Source organism: Antedon bifida, chromosome 6, assembly GCF_963402885.1.
Source record: "Antedon bifida chromosome 6, ecAntBifi1.1, whole genome shotgun sequence".
Taxonomy (NCBI): domain Eukaryota; kingdom Metazoa; phylum Echinodermata; class Crinoidea; order Comatulida; family Antedonidae; genus Antedon; species Antedon bifida.
Window position 1 is genome coordinate 27958467 of NC_136231.1, and position 27041 is coordinate 27985507.

The 27041-nt window shown below is 30.2% G+C and overlaps 2 protein-coding genes across 5 annotated transcripts in view; one reads left to right on the top strand and one right to left on the bottom strand.

Moving 5' to 3' along the window:
* The window catches only part of LOC144844374 (growth arrest and DNA damage-inducible protein GADD45 alpha-like), a 115719-nt gene that overhangs the window by 9509 nt on the left and 79169 nt on the right, over window positions 1-27041 (top strand). The gene's annotated exons all lie outside the window — the stretch shown is intronic.
* On the bottom strand, window positions 1846-26960 carry LOC144845565 (AP-3 complex subunit delta-1-like). 4 transcript variants are annotated; one of them, XM_078702982.1, is made up of 30 exons: window positions 26651-26960; window positions 24164-24259; window positions 23683-23844; window positions 23174-23281; window positions 22777-22884; window positions 21236-21301; window positions 20645-20848; window positions 19730-19803; window positions 18712-18761; window positions 17238-17266; window positions 14765-14813; window positions 14168-14313; window positions 13492-13640; window positions 13173-13299; window positions 12861-13043; window positions 12263-12421; window positions 11587-11825; window positions 10901-11127; window positions 8706-8863; window positions 8207-8286; window positions 7887-8046; window positions 7421-7603; window positions 7067-7177; window positions 6435-6581; window positions 6262-6309; window positions 5990-6127; window positions 5461-5601; window positions 4833-4918; window positions 4308-4515; window positions 1846-4080 (listed from the first exon to the last, which is right to left on the bottom strand). In XM_078702982.1, exons 1-30 carry the CDS (start codon window positions 26744-26746, stop codon window positions 3985-3987), a joined length of 3828 nt encoding a protein of 1275 aa, XP_078559108.1. In that variant the 5' UTR covers window positions 26747-26960; the 3' UTR covers window positions 1846-3984. The 4 variants fall into 4 exon arrangements, with proteins under 4 accessions (XP_078559108.1, XP_078559107.1, XP_078559109.1 ...); XM_078702981.1 differs by having other exon boundaries at window positions 17238-17287; XM_078702983.1 differs by lacking the exon at window positions 23174-23281 and having other exon boundaries at window positions 17238-17287.

Sequence of the window (27041 nt, forward strand, 5' to 3'; positions counted from 1 at the left end):
ACAATGACGAGGAATGTAATATATAGCCAATGTATTTATAGTACCGTTTTTATCTGTATGATATTGTACAATGGAAAGCTGACGTCACGAACTCCGTCAAAATGTACTGTGTATTGTATTATTCCAACGTTTTCAATTTTATTTGAAAAAGAAGAACTTTGATTTTATTTCAGACATAATACAATTTCGTTTATTATACCATGGAATAAAGAATAGATTAATCCATGATTATACTAGTATACAATAATCAATATTGTCGTTGTAAGTTGTATCAAAAGGCATTAGGATTATTTCTATAAGTGTAACAGTCAAATTGTTAGATGATGTGTTCCACCCACTTCCTGTGGTTAGGGAAAAAAAGACTTTTCAAATCATTTTGTAGTTTTTCAGCATTTACAACAAAATTATTTCATGAACTTAACCGCAAACATTCTTGTCTTATTCAACAAACAAAAGTAGGCCTACCGAGGAAATAAAATAGGTTTAACATTTTTTTACAATATAATTTAGTTTCGGTTTTTATTTTCGAAATCGTAACTTCCATTTACGGTCACAAATGCAAGATCCGGGAGATAAAATGTAACATTTTAAGTAAAATGCAGGGATTTATATATTTAAGATTATAATGTCGCAACAAAAAAAACGAAAGGGAAGGGATGTAAGAACCCGAGGGGCGGTAATGGAGGTGACCACGACACTACTACTATCTTAAAAATCCCATTCACTACGTCATATAATATTAATATCATTAACCTAACCTTTTCATGTTTTCATAACGATATCCCTACATACATTTCATGGATAAATTACGATTTCAATTCAACCCCGTGACTAATATTAAATGCCCGATGTATTTTCGTCAAGAGATGGTCTTTCAAATATGACGCAACACCATGCTACAATTTCACCTCATAAACCAGGGACGTAAAATACACGCAGCATCTAAATACACGTGTCATAACCTAGAAAGGTTGCCATGAAATAAATACTTCATCATCTGCATGGGTTAGATAGACCTTTCTTATATCCAGACCCCTATGTGAAATAAAGACGAACTCATATTAGGACTATATAACATTCGTTGATCTGTCCATCAACAGTGACATATTAATATTAAGGAATTGTATTGACCACTACAAACAATAAGTAGGCTTATTGTCAGTAGGCCCAGTAGTGGCGTAAACAATGAAAGTAAAGAGAGGTTACTCTCTCATCGGCAAAAGTGACATATTAATATTAAGGAATAGTATTGACCACTACAAACAATATGTAGGCTTATTGACAGTAGGCCCAGTAGTGGTGTAAACAATGAAAATAAAGAGAGGTCACTCATCGGCAACAGTGACATATTAATATTAAGGAATAGCATTGACCACTACAAACAATAAGTAGGCTTACTGACACTAGGCCCAGTAGTGGTGTAGACGATGAAAATAAAGAGACAATGCATCTATTTTAGTAAGTAGCAATTCCTAGTTCGACAACTGATAAGATGATGATGTCATCTTGAATCGTTGATAAGATGATGATGTCATATCTTGAATAGATGCTTTATTAAATGAACGTATCAACATACGTTATAAATGATGCAATAATAATTAATAATAATAATATTATTATTAGGCCTATGATGTATATTTTGTTAGTAAACAAACTTGGTTTTGATTTGTACACGTAACATTGTAGTTTCGTTGTTTACTATTCATTTTCTTTTCGTTTATTTTGGGTTCCAAATTGCAAAAACTGACGTATACTGTGATTTAGAAAGCAAGAAGCAACACTGGATGCTGAGGCAAACAACACACATAGTCCTTCTGGAGAAAAAACACTACAAAACAAGAATGATATATTTACCTATCAATCATTTATTATCAACACTGAAGACGACAACTTATTCTTTTAGTTCATTAGTTTATGAATAATTGTACATGATTATCAGCCTTATAGCGGTAGTAACACAAATATCAACATTCTTATTTGGTCATCACAGATTACTCACAAGTCCACTATTATTAAACAACAAAATTTAACATATTAACTAGTATGACAATTAACAATTATTATTGTTAGGAGTACTGTATTTACTGGGTCACAAATTCAGCTTACTGGGAATATCAAATCACAAAATAGTTCCACATGCCTTGTAGCAGCATGAACATTGGATTTGTATTTTGTTGTTGACAGAATAATAGTAAAAGAAACAATTCCAGTTATTTTACATATTGGATCCTACCAGCCTACTACTAACAACACAATGGTTTTAAAATGCACCAAGGTTAAGCATAGGTAAGTAGGTCACCTGTTGTAGAATAATAGAATATCATATATTATTATTTACTTACTGACAGGGGCCAAGGAGTCAACAAATTAATATAGGTCAGTATTTCACGATATTATCATATTCGATATTTCTAATTATCATATTCGATATTTCATCATCTCAGTGAGTCACAAATGAATCACATGAGTGACTGCACATTAATGTTTAACATTTCTAACTCATTAAATCATCACCTGAGTGCACCACATGTGTTCAAACTTGTCAAACATGACAATAGATATTTGTACAGCACATTTCAGTGCCAATGATTTGAGTGGTTGTAGATACACACATTTTAGTGCCAATGATTTGAGTGGTTGTAGATACACACATTTTAGTCCTAACAATGTTAGTGGCTGCAACATGAATCAATTTGACTGTTTAAAATTCCTGGTTTGTAATTGTTTTGGAGCGAGCTTTGAAGGTTTTACCCAGAAAGTAGTTAAAAGTTGGAAGAATACAAATTATTTGACACAATATTAAATATTTATAGAATATTTCAAAAGAAAAACAAAATAACAGAAGAGTGTATATTTCAACCTTTGACATGAGTAAAACATTTTACGGTGAAACTAAACATTTATTAACAAACTATTTTCCATGACAGTCTATTATATCTAAACATAGTATATATCTCTTTTTACTTTATATATATTGTATATCTATCTACAAAATGCAACATGTATGTTGTATTTTATACTACAGAGTAAAGATGTAGGATTTAAACACATTAGTTTACCTATCTTGATCATCAAATCAAGAATTTCAAAATAACATTTAATAAATAAAATCATAAATAAGATGGAATGGATTATTCAAATAATTTCATGTTCATTGTACAGCTATTGTTTTCTGCACAACCTTCAGTATATAATTATATTTATATATACAGTATCTGATTGGTTAAAACAACGCCACATAAAGGGATGGATGAGATTTCAACAGTTTGATCATTTTGTTTGTTTGTTTTTTTTATTTGGGCAAATTGCCAAGGATAACCATAAGCGAATTCATTTACTATCCTTCTTAAAGGTGGCAATCCTGTTCACAAGACAACATATTATAGATGCTCTACATAAACTCTTCGGAGTTGTAATTTGTCATTGTTGAAAAGGTTCAAATTCTCAACTTGTCTTTCATCTCTTTTTTTTATTTAGCGGATCTTCTGGTATAATCATAAAATAATGGTTTGGATTATAATAAATAATTCATAACTATTAATTACTGACACTGTTCTGTTCAACTCGTTGGCTTAAGCCTCTAATAATCTCCAATGACTGAGGTGACATTCAAGTTGTTTATTCAGTATAACCATACATACAAATGTAATTAGTTGAAATAAAAGATTCATTTCAATCAATCAAAGATCATTAACAATTATGAAACTAAATTTAGAATGTAGGTAAGCTGTCTTAAGTACAAGGTTGATGCATTAACCTTCTCTTAAAACCCATTTTACAGTACAAGATGTCACTTTTACAATGTAAGTTAAAACCTTTATGTTCACACAAAATGTCTGTCCAGATATCAAAGGGAATCTATGGTTATAACAGACTTTCTGAAGATCCAGTCGTATTCCACAGACTGACTTCATCATTATGTATCTACTGTGAATTACTGGTGTATATACTCTGTATTGATTTGAAAGATCTGACTTCATCTGTTTATACCTCTGATAGAACTGTCTTAATATCATCCATAAAACTTGATAGCAACGTAGCATCTGAACCTTTACCTTCTATCGATATTCCATTATTTGCCTAATGACACAATAAAACAACCATGTTAATGTTATTACTCCAATACGTATATTCATCATAATCATATCATCAGTGAAAACACCTCACGAGGTTTAAATAAAAAGAAAAACTATTTTCTAAAGTATTCTCTATTTTAGTTACTACATCTTTCCATTACAACTATAGTATTGAAGGAAAGAAAAATGCCTACACATTTCTTAACATTATAAAAAAGGGCAAAATCTTACCAATAACTTGACTAGTAAACAAATATGATGATTTTGGATGGAGCATGAGTAGAGTGAAGCAGTGTCGCCGACTCTTTCTACTAATCGACAATGAGTAAAGAAACATATTCTATGAAGTGCGTGATGAAACTCCACGGCTACTGTCACTAACTTTAAGGAATTCTTGGCTTGTAAATCTCCACTTGATAGTAAATTTGCAAATTCAGCTCTGTAACAATACCAATAATTTAGTTTTGCTTAAAAATTAAGACCATATTCATACCACTTGGGCGATAAATATTGTGGTATACAGTAACAAAGAACAACACAATTATGCAAGTAGAGTCTGAGACAGAAGCTTGTTTTCATTACAATTAGTAGTAGATTGTCCAGTAATCGTTATTATCTTCCCCTCTACATTTCCCTCGTAAAATTAAATTGACACATATATCAATCGGCAAGTTACATTGGTTTTGTTTTTAAAAAAATTGATTGATTACCCAGAACATGAACTATAAAACAGATGACGCATGACTGTTGACTTACCCTGTACAAGGAACTGCTGCTGTATAAGCTGTTACTGGTAAATGCACTTTAAAATCAATCTTTTCACTTGTTGCACCAGATTCATCCTACAATAAATCACAATTATTAACTGTTTTATTCATTTATTTACATGCATCCACATACTATTATATGGCTGTGTCACCTAATTTTATTAAAAAAAATGTAAGGGGCACACCTGGACTTGTCTTAATCAAACGTTGCTGTGCAACATCAATTTGTCTTAATCAAATGTTAGGGCGTGTGGTACACAACTGCGCTAAGGCTGCATTATGGGAGTATGTTTCTAGACATGTTTGATCCAAAAATAACTGGGGTAATGTTAAGCGCTTATAGGCTTTATGAATGAATAAATATAAAAATAAATATAAGAATGAGATATTATTATTATTACTGTACAATATCAACTTTATGTAGAATATCATACAGTACAATTCTTTTACAGTCTATTTATTTTTATTTTTTATTTTTATTTATACAAACATAATACAAAAAATAGGTAGATTGCGCCAAGGAGTGGCAAAAGAGGCCAACAGCTTCTGTCGCCAATTAGGCATGCCACTCCAACAAAAAACCTATAATGTACAGAAATCATAAAATAAACACCTACCTTAATCATATAAGTTAATGTTCCTCTGAGTTTTTGTGGCATGGTAACATTTTGAACAGTGAAAGCAAACTGGCCTTCATTAGTGGCACCTGCAGGAAGTTGAAATGGAACGCTGATACCATCGTGTTGAGAAGCACCGCTCTGTCAAAATAAAACATTTTTAAACAATATGATAAACAAGATAAAGGGAATGTAACAAACAACACAAAATGGATGGATATGTTAATTAACATTTATAATTTGCAAATATAAATTATTTTTCTATGATTCAATTTTAATAGACCTTGATCCAAATACTGGATTAATTACTGCATTAATATCTACATGTTATAACCATTTAATAGTGATGTGGTTTACTTTTGGACACCCTGTTCTTATTTGTTTAATTGTATACTTGCTGTTTGTGAGACAAATAATGGAAATGAAATTGAAGATAATAAAAATAAAACTTATGCGGAGGAAAAGATAATGTACATTGTTGTTTGATAATTACGGGAATAACAATGATCATGGTGATAGTAATATTTACCTCTCTGACAAGCCGCGTGTTGAGTGAATCCAATACATTAAAATCTAAAGACTTGAGTTGTGAATTGGTTAAATTACTGAATATGACTGACAAGACAACCTGTTGACTTTGGTTCATATCTATCCTTGTTTCATATGTCTGAAATTAACAATTTATAGATTGTCACTGATGTCTTAAATATAATATCAAACACCAATGGCATTCTTATGTTGTAAAAGTCTTCTATCCAATAATGTTTTTAAAAACGAAAAACAAACAGATGTAGTACTTACAAGTTTAATTGATTTGTTTTCAGCCAAAGGTTTGTAACTTGATAATTGCTGAAGGAAAAAATTGACATTCTGTGATTTAACTTTAAAAAACCTAGTTTAACCAGTTAAACTGATCGTTATGGTGCAGTATTTAAGAATAACATATTAGTATTATAAAAAGAAATGATACATACTGGTAATGGAACTTCCTCTACAACAGAATCACCATTCTCTTTTGGTATAGGCTCAGGTTCTTCTTCTGTTTTATGCGATTTCTTCTTTTTATCTTTTTTCTTTTCTTTTTTATCTTTCTTGGATTTTTTCTCTTTCTTTTTCAGTTTCTAAAATATAAATGAGTATGCATAATAATTACTGACATTACATGTGTACTAGACATATTGCACTGTAACAACACTATTATTTATTCACCGATGGTAATTAGAAGCAATGGTTTACCCCATATTAGTTAATGCATTGTATAAAGTACAAACAACCACACATATCAAGAATAATAATATAATAATGGAACTTGTTTAAAAAGTGATGGCCAGCGTCAAACTTGATAATTAAAGTTCCGTAAAACGGCAGAGTCACCTTAACAACATACCAACTGTTGGCTAGCTGGCTAGCCAGATGAACCTTGACACGGACCACTGGTTTATATCAACATTACCTATTAATATCAGTTCTGTTATTTTTTATTTAATATTTTTGATATCAAACATTTTAAGCTGGTGTAAGAACATTTAAATTGACCAGCCATGGAATGGAATGACAGTTTTGACCTTGTTTAACCCTTGTAGTTAGTTCTTAAATGTTGTTTTACCTCTACACTTGGCTGCACTTCTACGCTTGGCTGCTCCTCTTCTTCATTTACCTCCGCTACTTCTTCAGATTTTCCTTCTTCTTTTGTTAACCAGAAACTTAAATCATCATACTTTAAAAAAAAACAGTTTTTGAAAGTCGATGTAAAATTTTACATTATTCAGGAAACAATTAACAAAATAACAATTTCAATCTTCCACAAGGTGTTTAACATTATTACAACAACTATGCATTAAATGGATAGAAGACAGACATGTAGCAGAAGACAAATATTCCTTGTTGACAAGGTTAGAAAATATATTGTTAAATAAATTATTAGAATATTTTAAAACTAAATTTAATTTGTGTAATATACCTTGCTTTTTTCTGGTTCCTGCTCAGGTGGAGTTGGTTTAGTAGGTGTACTAGATGGAATTTCTTCAACTCCATTGCCATTGGTTACTGGTTCCCCATCACCTCCTAATAAATTGTGCTCTTTTTCCTCTGTTTCAGCAGCATCTACCCTTTGTTCTTCAGATTCTGATTTTGACCTCTTTTTCTACAAATAATAGTTTTTAGAGGTTTTTGATTTATTTTATTAATATATTATTAATTTATACTGGGTGACTTCTTCAGTCAAAGACTGGTCTCCCAGAGGGCCCAGTTGCTGTGATGTACTAGTACACCGGGGTAACCCCCTACTCGTCTCAAAAGATGTACTAGGTTCTTTGAAGTGCACATGAGCCTTGTTCTACCACCAGAACCATGGAGCGAGTTAGCCTCGAACATGTTATGGCTACGTAATTACAGTTCCACTGATTAATAAATAGATTAAGATTTACCTTTTTCTCTTTCTTTATTTTCTTCTGTCCTTTTTTATCTTTCTTTGATTTCTTCTTGTCCGTCTTTGCATCAGTTGTATCCTGTTCATCTTTTAGTTTTTTCTTGCCGTCCACAACTCTATGTCCACGTACAGGTATTTTCTCATGATCGTCAAGAGGCCTTTACAGAACAAAATAAAATTAATCAACCATTCAGTGGATCTGTTATAGCCAATATGGGGCAACTCATGTATACGCATGGTCAATATTAAGTGCTCTATGTGGGTCATTTACATCATGTGCATTCTATGATATCAAGTAGTCTATTCATAATAACTTACGCATCCAGGTCAATATTAAGTGCTCTATGTGGGTCATTTACATCATGTGCATCCTCATCATCTTCTGATATTGTAGCACCCTTAAAAAAAACACATTACAAATGATATGGCATTCATCCTATTCATTTGATCTCACCACAAACATTGATTGATAGACTGAGTATTTAAGGACAGAATAAGTATCATGTTAAACTTAAGTATCATGTTATACTTAAGTAACATGTTATACTTAAGTAACATGTTAACTTAACATTGAAGTGGCATGCCTACTTGGTGACAGAAGCTGTTGCCTCTTTTGCCACTCTTTGGTGCAATCTAGCTATTTTTTGTCTTGTATGTATAAATGTGTTTGCCGAAATTAATAAAAAAACCATCATTATCATCATTAAAATGTGACTGTAAGTTTTGCTTCTATTGTATTAGTTATTAAGCCTATTCTTTACACTGCATATCAATTGAAAATAATATGTTATTATGAAATGTTGGATAAAATACAAACCTCTGGCATTTCCTCTTCAATAATATCTACTGTATGTACAATAGGAATATCATCACTTGACACTGACACTGTACGCTTCTTGCGACCTTTCTTTCCTCTCTTTTTAGATTTCTTTCCTCCTTCCTGTCTTTGCATGTACTTGTCAGTAATGTTCATACCTGATACATAATAATAAAAATCATCATCAAATTAATTTTACATTTCTAATTCAATGATTGAGCTGACCAGAAACTATGACAAATGTCACCAATTGCAGAGAAATTATACAAAACTACATACTACTCTTAAATATTATAAAATACAACAGTACATCTTTAGATTCCCTTCAATATTATCATCATTATCATAATTGTATAAACAAAATGTGTTACTTAAAAACAGAATGAGAATACATTAAAACAAGGAAATTGGCTATAAAACAAAATGACAGCTTATTGTCAATTGTTGCTATCAATACCGCATCAACTTATAATAGAATGCATATAAAATAACATTACTCTTAAACAAACTATTTAAAATAACAGAACAGATGATGATGATGATATAAAAAACATGAGCATGAACGTATTTGCAGAAAAGCTTTAAAAAAACAACTTAAGTATTTGTATATAAAATATTTCTAAAAAATTAGTAGATTTAATACTTAACAGCTGAGCTTATTACAAACAGACATGAACATTGAGTAGCAGTGCATTTTGTGCATCCTATACACTACACTTGTGCTTTCTCTCACTCAGGGTGTGTACAATGCCACTGTACACCAACACCAGCCTAACAAACAACATGATGCATATCATGCTAAGGGTAGTGTGGCAAACCAACTTGTTCAATTCTAATTAAAAAACTCAATAAAAATGATTTGCGAATATTTAAAATTTAAGATGTGAAATATATTAGAATTTATTTAGAAAATGTTTAAAGACAATTACTAAGCTTTACTTTAAAAACAAAAAACTAAAAAAAATAAACAAAGAAATGAATGAATTTTAATAGTTTTAACAAAATGTTAACATGAATGTGTTTAACAAAAATAAAAATAAAAATGTGTATATAATGTATTAATACCTGGTATATCATAATATGGGGAGCGACCCCTTCTCCCTAACGAAAGCGTGCAGAAAACAAAGGGTGTTAATTAGATCAAACATGTGTACACAATAAACAATGATATTATGTTGTTATTTAATAATCTATTCTGGTTATTTTAAGAACATACTGGGCTATCTACAGTGAGCAATTATAAAATGAACCCTTAATAAAACCACCCAGAAGGAATTTATTACTTGTGTAATTAGCAAAAACAATATTAAACCCTAAATGTATGGTAATGATATTTAAATAAAAATAAATGAAATACATAAGCATGCATGACAAAATAAAACCCACTTAATAGAAAAACAAAAATGATTTATAAAAAAAACAAAAATACAAACAAGACATTAAAAATGAAATACACCTTATTTTATGTTTTGAAATTAAAAATGTTTATACCAAATAAATAAAATGCATTTTAAATAAAAGTGGTATATTTTATTTGGATTGACTTATAGACAAACGGCAAAAAGTGATGAAAACATTATTTAATTAAAAAAATTCCCTTCACATTTTACCAGAAAAGTAAACACAAAAACTTTAAATAACATTATAAATTACTGTCAGATAATCAAACTGATTCTGATCCACAAAGATCTTAGTAATGTTATATAAATGTAAAAAAGCCCTCAACCATCTGATACCTGTGACTAGTAAGCTTTGACTGGGGCCCGCTTCATCTATTGTATCCAGCCCACCATCTGATGACACAGGTCACATGAAGTAATAGTAGAAAAACTTACATAATTAACAAGTATGTTAACAATATTATGACTTGCACACTATTCCTATTTTGCTTAATACATATGATACAGCTAACTTTCCCAATACCATACACATTGGACCGGTCTGTAATGTCTGGCTTTCTGGAAAGTCTGGTATTTTGAAGGCGTTTTAATGGTAAAAAAGAATTTGGGACTTTTGGACCCCAAGAAAAGTTTTGTTTTATAAGAGTTTCTTGTCTTCAAGAGTCTGGGTATTGGAAGAGTTGTCTGTATATGTCTAATGTACGTTTAATGTATACACAACTCTACATTCTACAATAATCTATTCATTTTGTAACATAATCCTAAAAATTACAGAGTATACAGAAAATGACGAACCTTTGTGTTCACCAGGAATATGTAGCGGTACACTGAGATCAATCTTAGCAACTGGTATACCATCAACACTCTCAGCAGCTAGTTCTTTCAACTTCTTGCGTCTCTTTTTAGGTGAATCAAATTTAAGATAATGTGGATTACTAGCTTGTTCTTGTCTTCTAGCTGATCTTCTTTTCTCAAGTTCTTCCTCTGAAAGCTCCTCATAGTACTGTGTCTGGTGATTGACTCTGAGAAAACAAAAACATTACTATATTTACATGAGTACTCAAACAGAGAATGTTAAAGAGTCGCTATCCAATCGAGTTTGAACAATACCATGAAAGCCCCAGTGGTCTAATGGTTAGGACATCTGCATATCAAGCAGGCAGTCCGAGTTCGAGTCTCGGTTGGGGCGACTTTTTCTCATTCTCACAGATTTCCACATCTTTATCGTTTCAAATATATATATATATATATATATATATATAATATAATATATAATAATTTGAATGAACATGACAGTGGAATGCAATTGAATAAACTGTTTAGTCATACTTTTATTCTATATTTTTAACCATTTTCTTTTCTATTTGGATGAATAAATAAACGAAACTGAAACTAAAAAAAAAATAAATTAAAATTAGATTATGACCAACATTTTGACAAAATAACTGTGAAGCTTTCAAAAGTTGTTTGTAATAAGTTACCTATTGGCATCATGAATAAACATGGTGTCGATGGTGACCTCATCATCAGAACTTTCAGAGGGTGGTTCGTTAATCCATTTATCAAGGTCTAATCCCTCTGGCACCGGCACTTTCTTCTGAGCTTTTGGAGCGACTGGGTTCAACTCATCAACAAACAAAGCAGCTAATTCATCTCCTACTGACACTTCTTTCTCTTGAATTTTTTTGACATATTTCAGAAGTTGTAAAATGGTACATGCCTTTAGGGAGCAAAGAAAACAAATTAGCAAAGTAATTTATGTTGGGATAGAAATTGATGAAGAACAAAACATTTTTATTTTTGTAACAGATTATTTCAACTTTATTTTCCAACAAATTGTTAAAATAAATACAATATTACATTTCATTATAAGCAACTTTTGGAAGGAGCTGCAAATTGTGAAATCATCAAGTCCAGCCCCTACATGAAATTACACAAACCAACAGTGGTCTATGAGTGAGAAACCTACCTGTATAGACTCTACATATGCAGGTAGGGATCTCACGAAATAGACAATAAAATTATGGTAGACAACTTCCATCAATATATCATAAAATCATTTAGAAACCTAGCTCATATTTTTAAATATACAGTACATTTTTTTATTGCATTTATTGTATTATTATGTTAATAGAATAACATTTAAATTGAACATACCCTTTCTTGAACCTCTAGATCAGCACTCTCAGAGAAGACTGGTAGTTTATCTAGCAGTAGTTGGGTGGCCTCAACTCCTTTCTCATGCTCCTCGTCTTCCTCCTCACATTTTTTAACTATTGCACTGTATAACTTTAAAACATTTTGCACGTATACACTCTAAAATAAAATATAAAAAACATGCTAGAATATTGTGAAAAAAACAATGACGTAAATAATATGGTAATGTTATTACCTGTATACTATAATTATTGTAATGTTACCTGTACATATTGTAATGTTATTACCTGTATATCATAATTATTGTAATGTTACCTGTACATATTGTAATGTTATTACCTGTATATCATAATTATTGTAATGTTACCTGTACATATTGTAATGTTATTACTTGTATACTATAATTATTGTAATGTTACCTGTACATATTGTAATGTTATTACCTGTATACTATAATTATTGTAATGTTACCTGTACATATTGTAATGTTATTACTTGTATACTATAATTATTGTAATGTTACCTGTACATATTGTAATGTTATTACATGTATATTATATTGTAATGTTATTACCTCTATACCATATTGTTATTTTACCTGTATATGTCCTGGAAGGTTGCTAACTCTCTGTTTTAGCATATATTGCAATGTTGCGTAAGGATCCAGAAGATGGACAGGGAATTCTCCTATAATCCAAGCTGCTGCATATAACACTTCACAGCGACTGTTTGTCTGCATAGATGCACCTGATAGTAGATGAAAGTTCTCCAACAGAGACGCCTACAAACAAAGTCAAGTTTTTTAAACATTTACTTACTTTAAAAAAAGTATACATATTTAATACAACTAATTTAAAGCCTTTAAGGTATATATTAGCACCAACTTGTTAGTATGAATGAAAATATGTACCATTTGAGAGACGGCAAATGGTCGGATAGCTTTGACTCTGATGGCAACGTCCAACATCTGGGAAGCAATCAAACGTCCATGTTTGGTTCCTTCAATTCGAGTTAATTCCACAAGGATTGAAACATACCTGTTGAAAAATAAAATACAAAATGATTAAACTGTTTCATTACGTAATTGTATTTTAATATTTATATCATACTATACTAAACATATTTTATTGTAATTTTGAAAATAAATCTTATTAAATAGCATGCCTTTGTACACACTACAATAAATCAGCACATTACCAATGTAATTATATAATAAAGTGTACAAGTACCATTCAAAGTTGGTAATATATTGGTAGTTATTTTGACTACATATTTGAATGATCTTAGCTAGCAGTTCATCTCTGTATTGTGATCCTTCTGCTTTATCTACATGTATCATTAACTTCTTTACTATCTCCATCAAATTCTTCTTTGAAACCTAAACAAAGTCATAAAATGAATAAGAGGAGAGTGAGAAGACACTTAAGTACGACGTTCAGTAACCTAGGGGCCACGGCCATGAGGCGGCTTGAAAAACAAATTATGAAGTTTAAACATTAACTTGGCCTTTATTTTAAAGCAATACGCATTCTAGTAATTGTGACATAATGTCGTGTATATTATAAAGGGGAAACCCCAGGCTGCCATAAAATAGTTACTTGACATTGTCTGGTGGATAAGTGCAATTTCTATCATTCAAACGCAATTTCCGTTGACCTAGAGGTCAATATATTTCCAAGGAATTGTACATGTAACTGTGAACATTCAATAAATTATGAAGATCATTTAATTAATTTACATACAACCTGATATTTCTATCTTATAGGGGAGTAATGGATAATGAGATTGAGTAGTAAAACCACTTCATAATATATAAACAATGCTAGTTAATGCAAAGCGTATACTTAAGTACACATGTTACGCATGTCATACAGCCACTGTGTTAGTATACAATGTGACAATTACCATGCCATAAAGTAAGTCCAAGGCTCTGAGTCTAATGGAATCATCTTTGTCATCCAAACATTCCAAGATTAGATCCTTGTGAGACTGTACAGATTTGGGGTGAGTCTTCAATATCTTCCCCATTGCTAATAGTCCAAGGTATTTCACTGAAAAGAATATTAATGTATGTATGTTAGTTCTACACCATCATGGCTACTGATCCTCTGTAATAGTCAAATATTAAACTGTATGACAATTAATTATTATCTAATATCTATTATAGTGTTATTTAACACATTTTTAGAATTATGTTATGTAAAATATTTAATATCATTCATGACAACCAAGTCAAAGTTGAAAAAACATTTTATTAAAAGATTTTATTTACAAAGAAAATATAAACAAATTTTCAATATTTATTCTATGTCATGTTAGTGGTTAAGAATTATGTAATATTAAGCTTGGTTCCCACTAGGACGCAATGCAATACAAGCGAGTTGACCAATGACAAGTGCAGTTCGACAAACAATCGCTTGTGATTGGTAAAATCCCTTATGTTAAGTTGCTGTGTTGTGTCTCTAGTGGGAACCAAGCTTTACATTTTAGTTGACAACTTACAATTTTGATCAGAATCTTCAATGAGAATTCTAAGTTTCTGCACGCATAACTGGAACAAGAAACAAAATATTAAAAGTGTAAAATTATGTTTTGTTACAAATTAAAGCCACTTACCTTGCATGAAATACAATAAATAAATTAAAATGTAAGTTTTATTTCATTATGTTTTGACTTCTGTATTTCATAACATGTTGTTATATTCACCAAATTACCATTTTATTAATATATGTACTGAACATGTATAAACTGGGAGGATGTATTGCTATACCCTAGTGCTCACATGTTATGTATTCTAGTTAAACTAACAATATAACTGATACACGAGTGTTATTTATTTATCAATAAAGCTTTCTTAAGTCAGTGCATAATTATATTCCACCAAATAAAGAGTCATCATCATAGTGAATGGATTAAAATTATCTAATTACTTGTAAGATTATATCAGAATTGCCATGGTGACCAGGCGTATGACATCATATGTTCAATGACATCACAGTCATTATAATCTATTTTGAGAAGCAATGATTCAACATCTTTTTAAAACTGCAGTATTTGAATATTTTGTGTATGCTGTTTATTTTAATTTATAAATGTTATAAAAATTACTATAAACGTATTATTAGAATGTTAATGAACATGAATTGTAGAAATAAAATACAGGTTATTATCAGAGTATTAGTAAAAACTTTGATGAAATGTTAAGTTTGCATAGTGAAGCTACTCTAGAATAATAGTAAGATTTTCAGGACAACATTTGATTCCTAAAAAGACAAGTTTTTAAAGACTCAAAGGCTTACTTTCTCTTTAGGATTCACATTGTGTACCAAAAACCTTACTATTCTTAATGAAGAAATGATCTTAAAAATATATTAATTAGCATTTAACACATACATAAAATCAATGTTATTGGATTTTTAGTTTCTATGGCAACTGTATTATGTACTGATTATGCTTTATCCCTAAGATTGAATTTCAACAACAGGGTACACAAATCAATTAAAGCTCTTTGTGTACTGGAATCTTTACTATGGATTGTACTACTGAATATCTATGACAGCTAATTTAACAGTTTTAGCATTGATGATGCCATCACCATGCATCTTGTATTTTAACAAAATGTCTTTGTTAAGATAATCCAAATACATAATAATTATCTTTACCATCCAATTATTGGCTTTCTTTACTCTAGGATAAGCAAAGATATGTATTAGATGTAAAATGTCATTCTTACTGAAATATAGGTTTAATCAAGAGTCAAATTTGACATTTTACAATCAGTTGCATAAAAGTAAATGCTTAGCACTGTAACATTAGATATAATTAGCCATAGACATTGTGTCTGTAAGGCTAATGCAATATGATAATGGTTGTTATTGTCGGCCAATCGGATAAATTATAGCCTATATAAAAATGCTCATATGTAAAACCATGCAAAATCCAAACCCAATCACCAGCTTATAATAAAAATTGAACTAAGTACTTTTCTATAACCCTTAATCAACATGCATCAGGACTTGGTATAGTTGATTAAATTTAATTAACACAACATTAGTGTCCATAATTATAATTTTTAAAATTGATTTTTTATTTTTAAAAATATATTTAAAAGACTAGAACATATAATTAATTTTAATAATTTATGTTAAAACACAAGGTTAAAATGTTCTGTGTAGCATTGAATGTTTAGTGTGCCCATTGCTACAATCACCAATTATGTTAATAATACAAACATTGAAATAATTAATACAAATGAGTTCAACCTATTGTAATAAGAACAAACTTAGATGTGTTTTTAGAACCATGACATTAAGTATTAAAGTAAAAAGGTAAATAATGGAATGAAAATAGTGGTTGTAAAACTGTGTTTGTTCAACGTTTTGAAGGGTTTCTAGATGCGAGAGTAGTAGATAGAAAGTGATAGCTTTAGTAACCCTCATGCTGCTGTATCTATGTTGCTTAATTTTCATGAAAGTCCTTGCTTAACATGCAATCTACTCACATGCTTACTTCCTTCACCTTATACAGTGGTAGCACCAGCAACATGCACACCGTTTGCAATCTACTCACATGCTTACTTCCTTCACCTTATACAGTGGTAGCACCAGCAACATGCACACCGTTTCATCCCTCTATTTAGTGGTAGCACCAGCAACAGGGGTCAGGTATAACATGCACACCATTCTACTATAAATGGTGGCTGCTTTCAGGGCAACATGGGTTTCTCAATATCCTGGGACAGAGTAAATGAGTTGACCTTTTGCCTACATACAACAACCATCCCCCCCCCCCCCCACCCCCTTTGCCTGGTGCCACCACTGAGCCTATCTACCAAAAAATGCAAGTTAGAATGTTGGATTGTGAATAATGTTGGTGATAAGTGGGTGGTGATATACTTAGCTATCAGGGTACAGCCTTGAAAAAACAAACAGAATGACGCCCTCTTGGGACGACTTCACACAATGATGGTATGTACCTGAATTGAGGCGGAGTGGTCAGGTATCCCTGAAGATAACGAAATTAAAACTGTAAGTTAAAAAAAGAAGAAAAAGAAAGCGGATTTAGGACAAATACTCCGCAACCAGGGATGCTATAATACAGGAATCATCTACACCGTTTAATGAAGCTTGCGTTTGAAAACTGTGTCTTTCAATTTATTATTATATAATTTGTCTCTACAATATTAGTAGTAACTGCTGCTACTTCAAAATAATTAAGTAACAATATAATTAAACCATAGCTTCTTAAGGTGTGAGGATCCCTGATTGCGTGGTTCAGATTGCAACATGGGTTTAGGAAGGTGCATATGTTCACTACCATACATTATAAGCACAACATCAACAAATACTTTAAATAATCATGAAAATAATATTCAATTAAAAAAAATAGAATATTCAATAATAATAAACTGTGATTGTGTTGCAACCTGTCACCACTTTGTTTCAATTTCTCAAAATGACAAATAAAAAAACGTCGCAAAATTGCATGCACACAGTATAAACAATTAGCTAATGACAAATCCCTATACATCATCTACTACTTTAGGAACGGTGCTAGAGTTAATTACTATTTCGCTGGTAAGTGTGTATGTCTTAGAAAATAAACCAAGAATTGGGTCCTAAATGTCTATAATAGTCTATACATAATTTGCAAAACAAATAAAATAGATTGCGTGATTGTTAAATTTATTTGAATGTGTAAAGATGACACTGAGGTCAGAGTAGTTTCTTTTGATCTATTCTAAATCTAAGTCACATAATAAATTCATCTCTAGTCTAACATTTTAAACTAGAAGATTACTGAATAAGAGATCATTATACAGTATTACGTAAATTATCTAAGAATTTTATTTAGCGTATAAGTTATCTTGTCATCATATGTAAATTATATTAACAAAATGTTGGTACCATATTGTGTCATACATTCATGTCTAGTATGTAAACTTCTAAAACTAGCTGATATTAAATCATTATATAGCCTGTGAACACTGTACATCTACATTTATGAGAAAAAATGTACTGAAAGAAAAATATTACTACAAAACATGTAAAACAACATTGATAAAAAGCCAAACGGAGAGCAGTTACATTGACTAACCATTGCCTTACTGTTGACCAATGCAATTGGAAAAAAGACTGGAAAACTATATTTAATTTTTACAAATTGACAAACTGTATGCAATCAAACAACCAACAATACCTTGACAACACCACCTACATATTACGTTTTCATTTTGTATAAATTATGATTAATTTACAAACTTACAGAATTGTAGATAAAGTAAGATTTGAAATTATAAAATATGCACACAAAATATGGTGAAATATCCGAATTAATTTAAAGGCATCCAAATAGTTAACAAACGAATTAAACTAGCATGTGGCCACCAATGTTATTGTTGATTGTATTGATATATTTAGCACTGTTTAATGAATTAAGCAAGTGCTTACCTGCTATCACAGTGTTGATACATTCATATAGTAAAGACATCGCTGATGTGCTACAAAAAATATATCAAACAGAAAAAAAGGTAATAATAATACAGCATGCCATTATAGGCATAGTGAAAACCTTTTTGAAATTGTGAATTTTTTAGCTATATATTTTTTTTCTTGTATAATTTTTTGTATATAAATTGTTATGAATGACGGTTGATTACTACAGCTTTATGAACTGTACAATTGTCTTATTCTGCCATTGAGTGCTATGTGCAATTTTGTATCGAATAATATACCTTCAATACTGAATATATATAACAATGTTAACAATTACTACTCACAGTAGTTAGTAATCAAGGAAATACGTTTTTTAAATTATAAAATAATATATATATTTAAATACTGTATGTAAGTCTAATAATAATATCAATGGACATTGATTATTATTACTATTATAACTGTATACTATACACAATGTAGAAATAGAAAAGGTTTTTGCATAATGTTCAAAGCAATATCTACTATCAGTAAGTAAAGTACTACAATCAAATGTGATATAAGATTAACAACGTCATTCTAGGCCTTTTTTAGGAGACATAATTAATAGTTTTTGTTGTTTATTTGTTTTTTATTTTGTTGCTTACCTTCTTGATGTTGATTTTATCAAAATTTTTTTGATGTATTAATAAAGAATTGAATTGTACAGATGGTGACAGCATGATATATTATAAAATATGTTCTTATTAGTAATTAGGAATAAAATAAAGAAATATATAATTTAGTTAAGCTTTTTATATTAATAAATATAATTTACATAACAAACCACATATTGCCTGCAAAGGTCAATGTTAATTGGATTTCTCTACCATTGCTGCTTCTCACAAATTAATATTTGATAGAAATCAATATTTAAAATAAAATTCATTTCAGTATTCCATTAAAGTAAACTGATTCGATTTTTAATTCTTAATTGTTTCAGTTTTATTAGCTAAAATAATTATGATTTACGCTAATAGAAAATAAAGCTTACCTGTGAATAAGATTTGTGAGAGGCTCAATTAATTTCTTACCCAATCGAGGCTCTAGTGGAGTCAATGCACCAAACTTTATAAAAAGAATCAAATGTATTAGGATGTGTGCATGCAATGTCATAATGCAATGTATTAAACATTAATGTGAGCCTCAGGTCGGCCATTATAATGTGTAATCCATAATAAAAATCATTCAACATTTATTATGTCACTGTTTAGTTATTTTAATTTATTTAGCATATAATATATATATATAAAATATTACCTATTCAATGATTTAGGTAAATAAAAATATATTATGTAAAATTTAAATGTTTATTGGGATTTTAATATAAAATATATAGGCGCTTTAAAACTGAAATATTTCTTTAAATCTCTATTATTAGATCATGATAAAAAGATTGATACTGTATTAACATAGTATGTAGTACTGCGAATACTCTAGTCTACAGTATGCTTGCTTTTCAATTTGTAAAGACCATCCCTCAACAAGATGGTCCCTATGTATCAATACATATACTGTAATCAGATTTCTGATATGAAGTGAAATAGTCAAACATACGACGGTATACCAAAAAACCATTATAATGTTTTTATATGATCTGATTTCAAAATAATCACTAAAATTGTCTAAAGTTCAAGATTTGTTAGGTATGCAACATTTTTATCATCTACTTCTCTTTTATAAAGATTATGGTCTTATTAGAATAAAAACGAACAATACAAGTACAGTACAAGACTGTTATTCCATTATAAAGCCTGTTTTCCAGTCGATGTTGAATTGATTAAAAGATTTTACAGGAAAAGGAGGTAAAAATCTACAATCTTAAGTTCATAACAATACGATTGTTACAACTGACAAATCAAATGGTTTACAAATTACATTCTACAAACAATAACAAAATATAAGTTACCAATTTGATAATCTTAATGAGCATCCAGTTGTTAGTTGAACTTGTCATAAGTTTAAAGAAAAGAGGAGCAAGTGAAAGATAGTTCTTGGGGTTCTTGCGAGCAAGTTCACAAATGACGTTAACTGCAGCTGATTGTACACCAGGGTCTGGATCCTCAAGCTTCTCCTTTAAACGAGGAAATGCTGGACGTAATGCCTCCGGAAACTAACCAAAACCAAGAAAAATGTCAATATTAACGTTTAACAATATTTGTTGGTATAATTGCATTGCAATAAAATTTAGTAAAAATGTTGAGTTAATTGAGGAATAACTAGTTACTATAGTGGCTGGTACAGAAAGGATGCCTACTATACTGTACATTCAGTAGATATTGTACGACGGATTTATGCCTAGGTTTTTAAAACATTCAATGGTCTTTTATCATCTTTATTCATTTCTTACACATTTCTTTGGTCTTATTGACATTTAAATTAAAATAATTCTCACTCTAAATTAAACAAGTTATCAAATTATGTAAATTTAGTAGGTACTGTGCTAAATACTAGGCCTATACGTTAAGATTCAATTCAATGGATGATAATATTTTATTACCTTCAAAAATATTTTGTACATTAGTAAAACAGCTTTCTTTCTCACATATGGTCTTGTTGATGCCATCTGTAGAAAATCAGTATTCATTTTAATATTATAATTTTATTATTAATAATTCCAAAATAGAGTTATTCATCAATAGATTTCTAATTAATGATTTCTTTTTGTAAACACAATTTAAAAATAATGTTCAAATTAAATGTAATGATGTATTGCTACAACATTATTATTCTTTAGCTCAGTTGAGAATCTTGTTTGTAGCTATTGTTTGCTGAATTACAGACAATTAAAATGAATACGTGGGTATGCATTAGTTGATATGATGATTGGCAAAATGCCTTATGAAAGTGAACGAGTGCAAAATACAATCAAATAACACCACAATGTGAAATACCTGACAATAATTGAATATTCACAAATTCTACAATGTTACATTAATCATGCATATTCATTATACAATCATGCATATTCATTATACAATCATGCATAATTAACATCAAAATTTACCTACAGTACTTCATTAGTAGGGAATGAAGGACACTCAACATCAATAATAAAGTTAGTGAATTTAAAAGACAACATTTAAATGCTAAATTATTATGCAATTGAAATAGACACTGGGCACTAACAGTATTCTTTGCTATTAATGTGATTCCATCTTACACTAGCCCAACGAGTATTCTGATTTATTACAGCTTACAGGTTCTGTCTAGCACTTTAGCAGAAATAGTTTTGGTCTAAGTGTTGTCCAATCTCTTGGCATAACAACATAAATGAAAGAGTCATTCAAGAATTTGACATTAAATTTCTTAAATCTACACTGTAGTGTATCGTTACTTAGAGGAAACTAAGAAAAGAACATAATTTATCTATTGTTAACTGAGTATACTCTCAAAGACTTATACAGTAATAATATTTTGTTTATGTAGAGCCTGTGTATATTTGTCTTATGAATAGATTCACTCATTGAGGTATTATCATCATCTCTATGATTCACCTAGTAAACTAATTAACTGAGGTTGATTTGAGATAAAATTTAAAATTAAAATTGATATAACATAGCAACCTAGTGTGCATTAAACCATAATGAACACCTTACAATATTGCAAATGAAAGTTTTTCCCTTGATCATGCAGCTTGCCACAACATAATAAAACCATTGAGATACTGCAGCAGACGTAAGAAGGAGAAATGCCAATTGATGGAAAAGCTAAGGGTAATCTTAGCATGAGTTCACATGATCATGCATCTTGTATCTTTATTTGATTGCATCCATGCACAATTTAATGATCACAGTCGTAATAATGAGTATGAGAATATTGAAGTCTATGTTACTAAATTAATATGGTAGCAAACATAATTCCAATTTAAACAATATAATAATGCTAATAATCTCAGAAGTTAAAAATAATAAAGATGATGTTGCTAACAAACAAGATTCTTTATCTGAGAGACGCAATATTGTGGCTAAGTAAGAGGGAAGACTGGGTCTGTACCATGACCAAATAATAGACCGCTCCCATGAAGTAGTACCTACTCACCAGTGTCATGAGGTCATTGGCCAGATCTCGGGCCAGGTCAGGGGAGATAAAACATGCAAGACCAGTCATGGCAACCCCAGCGTCGTATTGCTGAAAACTGTTAACATCCTATGAGAAAGACTAAATGTATTACTAAAGCATGCAAAAACAATGACATGAATGACGACGACACCAAAGAATGTGCACATTACAAGTAGATTATAGATCAATTATAGAAACTGTTTATTTCTTTTATTCATTGCTTTATTAATTGCTTTGACTAGAGTAAAGTAAAATATCTTTGATTAATGTTTTCTTTTTAATGATCTGTTTTCTATTTGTAATCTACACTCACCAAAGGAATGGACAACTATCCAGGGTAAACATTTCATGCTGCCCTCAACGTTGTGTAACTTACCAAAGCCATAATGTCATTGGCTAGATCTCGAGCAAGGTCAGAGGTCAAGAAGCATGACAGCCCATTGAGGGCAATTGCAGTATCGTACATTTGTTGACTGCTTAATTCCTGGAAAATAGCTTACTTAATTGTGCGTACCCCTTTATATCTCATGATAGTTAGTATAAAGTGTAACTTTCCCTCAATCAACAATTATAGTTTATACACAATGATTTCAAACAAAGATTTTTTTCATTAAAAACATTTTTTGTTGAAAGAGTAATTACCAAAAGCTTAGGGCAAAAATATCAAGGACCAATTTCTATGTTTCGGTTAACACAAATCAAGACATTTACAATTGATATGTTCTGTAAAACAAAATCATAGAATGAAATCTCATTCTTAAAACATAAAAATACTATTTGAGAAATGTTATCATTGATTCTTAAATTGAAAATGTAGATGGAATTTGTACTTTTCAGTAAACAATTAACATTAATGTAGTTATTTTTGTAGATTGTTTGTCCTACCTTGCGTATCATATTTGTTGTAAGCATGAGGACATCAGTGCCTTCATGAAAACTTTGAGAGGCTGCTAAGTAACCAATTCGTTTAAATGTGAACTTAGGAGAGCTCATTACTTCTATAATGTTGAATGCAGCCCATGACACATCATATCCTAGAAGTTGTAACTGCAATCATGACAAGACATTGTTTTATAACATTTCAATAAATTTAAGAAGTATTCTAGGCTCTTGGTAGCATGAAATATGAATTAATGTAAATCTACATCATATTATCATACAATACATTTAAATACATACAAATTGGTAAACATTAGTCAAACTAGATTCTTCTACACACTCCTGTTATCCATTATGGGAGGCTATTCCTTTGGTACTGTGCCCACCGGTATAGGATGTCAATGTCTATCCCATTTTGCCATAAGACCTCATAAACATGAATGATGATACAAAATACTCTTTATTTATAATTTAAGTATTGACTTACATATGTTAGCTTAGCCACTGCATTTGACTTGATTGCAATACTGTCTTGTCTCAACTCTAGTTTGATCTCATCAATACAACTTGCAATGAATTTTGGCTAAAAATAAATACAAAATGGACTATGATGAAATACATTGCTAAAGAACTGTAATATCAATTCATAATTAAATGAAGCTGTTTTCAACTTCAAAATTAATTAATTTCAACATTACTAGTAGTAATTCAGGGTATCATTTAGCCAGTATAGCATATAGTAGCAAAAAGCTTCTGTATACAAACTACTGTACCTTACTGCTACATATTCATAAAATTGTATAGCAAAAAATATAACAGTTTTAAAGTATACAGGTAAAAAAGCTATGTTTTTAGACTAAAAATTCTTATTACCAATATTGTTAAAAAATGTTTAAATTAAAATGAAATTTTTCTTTGTAATCCACATTACTGTAATAAGTAGTAATCCAAACACAAAAAAAGCTTAATTGTTGTATTCTCCAATATGAATTTTGTATTGGCAGTTAATACTGCTACAAAATGTTATTCTACAGTATTTTGGTGTTATTCATATAAAAAAAAACAATCGTATCCATAAATGCAAGTTGCTGAATGTATTTGTACATAAATAAGTATTAAGAACAATATTCTGTGTGGTTAGTGATATACAAAATAGTATCATCATCTTATTAACCTTTTAAAACAGTACTTCAGGTAATTTTTCATAGAAAATCTTAATTGTAAATTATGTAAACAACATTAGTATTTTAATTTAATTAATGAAATTGTTTTGTTCAATTGCAAGTTATTAAGATATCCGTAAAGAAGAAATTGTTTAAGATTCAGGTAGGCAATCAGAGCAAGTGCAGGATTGTAAACGACGATACAATTAATCAATAAAGGCAAGTTCTGTAACGAACAGTGATGATGAAATGACGTAAGTCACTTTAATGCATCTATAATCAGAATTTTCTTTGCACATAATTGCAGTTATGTTATCATTTTTCACAACTACAAAATATTTAATGTTAATAATTCATAATAAAAATGTATTATTACTTGTAATAAAATAATATGACAGGGTGTGGCACTGCAACAATCTGTTTTAATAACATTGAGTTGTAGAATGACAGAAGAATTTGAAATGAACAAAACAAAAGTAGAATACAAAAATTAGAACTAAACCATTTAAATACAAATTAATATTTAACTGTTAAGATGTGTTCTGTATCCTTTAATTTAGATATATTGTCCCCCAAAAACATGAAAAATGAAGATTAATTAAATCAGACTTTGAATATGTTATTTTGTAGTTTTAATCAAGTTAGTCACTTTCAATAGAAAAAAAACCGAAATAAATCATGTTTTCACTTATAAAATGACAAAATAAATGGTAAAATTCAACCAAAAATCCATTGGCTGGCAGCCAATTTGACCATTTTTTGCTTTAAATTACATTTTTTCAGGTAAATACATTTTTTTTCGATCCAATTTTTTGTCAAAGTGGATAACTATTATGTTACATTAAAATGGAATATTAAAAAAAAAATTTGTTAAGAATTATTTTTTCAGGGGGACAATACATCTTTAAATAAACAAATCAAAAATCATATTGATACATTATTGTAATAAATATGTAAGTTCCAAAGGTTGAAATAAAAACAATATATTTTGCAAATTGTAGGATTAATCATTAATTTATAAAGTACAGTTATTGTACATTATATCATATATCTCTTTGGGAAATCTGGAGGTGCCAATTATTTTATTTGTGCATTTCTATATAAATGCTGGTATATTGTATATTCTAAAGGAGGCAGATGGTATGTGTAAAATTCACTTTTTTATTAGTGATATGCTACTGTGGGATATCACTTTGTTTTTCTTCAGATTTTTATTTATTAGTGACATGCAACATTCTTTATTCTTAACCAACAGAGTTCAAAGCACTGCCAATGGTTACAAAACATACAAAAGACCACGAAAGTAAAATTACTATAATTTTATTTGAAAAACATTTAAATTTAGAAAGACTACAGTTAAAAATTATTTGATAAAAGACAGGAATTATACGACGCACCTGCAACACTGTTTAAATTGAAGTTTCTAATTTATTATTATTCAACGAATTAAAGTATTTTTTATATTAGAAATAGAAAAGTATTCTGCATTGTTTGGTAACATTTATTGCATTGATTCTAGAATTTGTAATAACAAATTAAAAACAATTGTTACACAGCCCTAAGCAACATCTACTCTAATAGTATACTAGGCCTAGCTAGTAGTACATCTGACATGCAATCCCCTCTTTTTGATTGACCTTGCTCTCTGTTTGCCTCTTTTTTATTTTACAAAGCTTACTACGCACATTTTCATTACATGCCTGCTCTTGGCGCAGGGCTAGGCGTACTAATATTGATAATACTAATATACAACTTAACAAATATATAATTTTAAAGTTAACCATAAAACTAGATATACAGCTAGGCCCTACCTCATTCTCTTTATTATTTCGTATGCCTCGAACCAAGTCCTGCAAGTTCTTATCAAAAACTCTCTCGAGGCTACCCTTCACTTTCTTCAATGCCATTTTAAGAACAGGATTTTAACTACAAAATCAGTCAACAAACGTTAAATGAGTTCCCGTTATAAACAATGAATCCAAAAAATGTCCGCTGCGTAATGTGTAAATCTGGCATTAAACCATTACTAATGGCAAAATAAACCTCTAGGCTAGGCTGGGCTAGGCTCAGCCAGACACTCTTCCCTAGATTTTTTACAGTCAAATAATGGCTGTCGATCATGTGATCAATGAGAAGACACGTAGCTCTTGCGCCTGACCTTTCGCTAAACTCTATTTCGCTCGAGTTTTGATCGCGAAAGAT

What these genes read in the sequence shown, in the direction of transcription:
- LOC144845565 (XM_078702981.1), bottom strand. Translation starts at nt 26,746, where the DNA reads ATGGCATTGAAGAAAGTGAAGGGTAGCCTCGAGAGAGTTTTTGATAAG. An exon ending in TATCAACACTGTGATAGCAG is followed by an intron (nt 17,288 to 18,711) that starts GTAAGCACTTGC and finishes TTTAACTTACAG; the next exon opens with TTTTAATTTCGTTATCTTCA. An exon ending in AAGTGCAGCCAAGTGTAGAG is followed by an intron (nt 6,582 to 7,066) that starts GTAAAACAACAT and finishes TTTATATTTTAG; the next exon opens with AAACTGAAAAAGAAAGAGAA.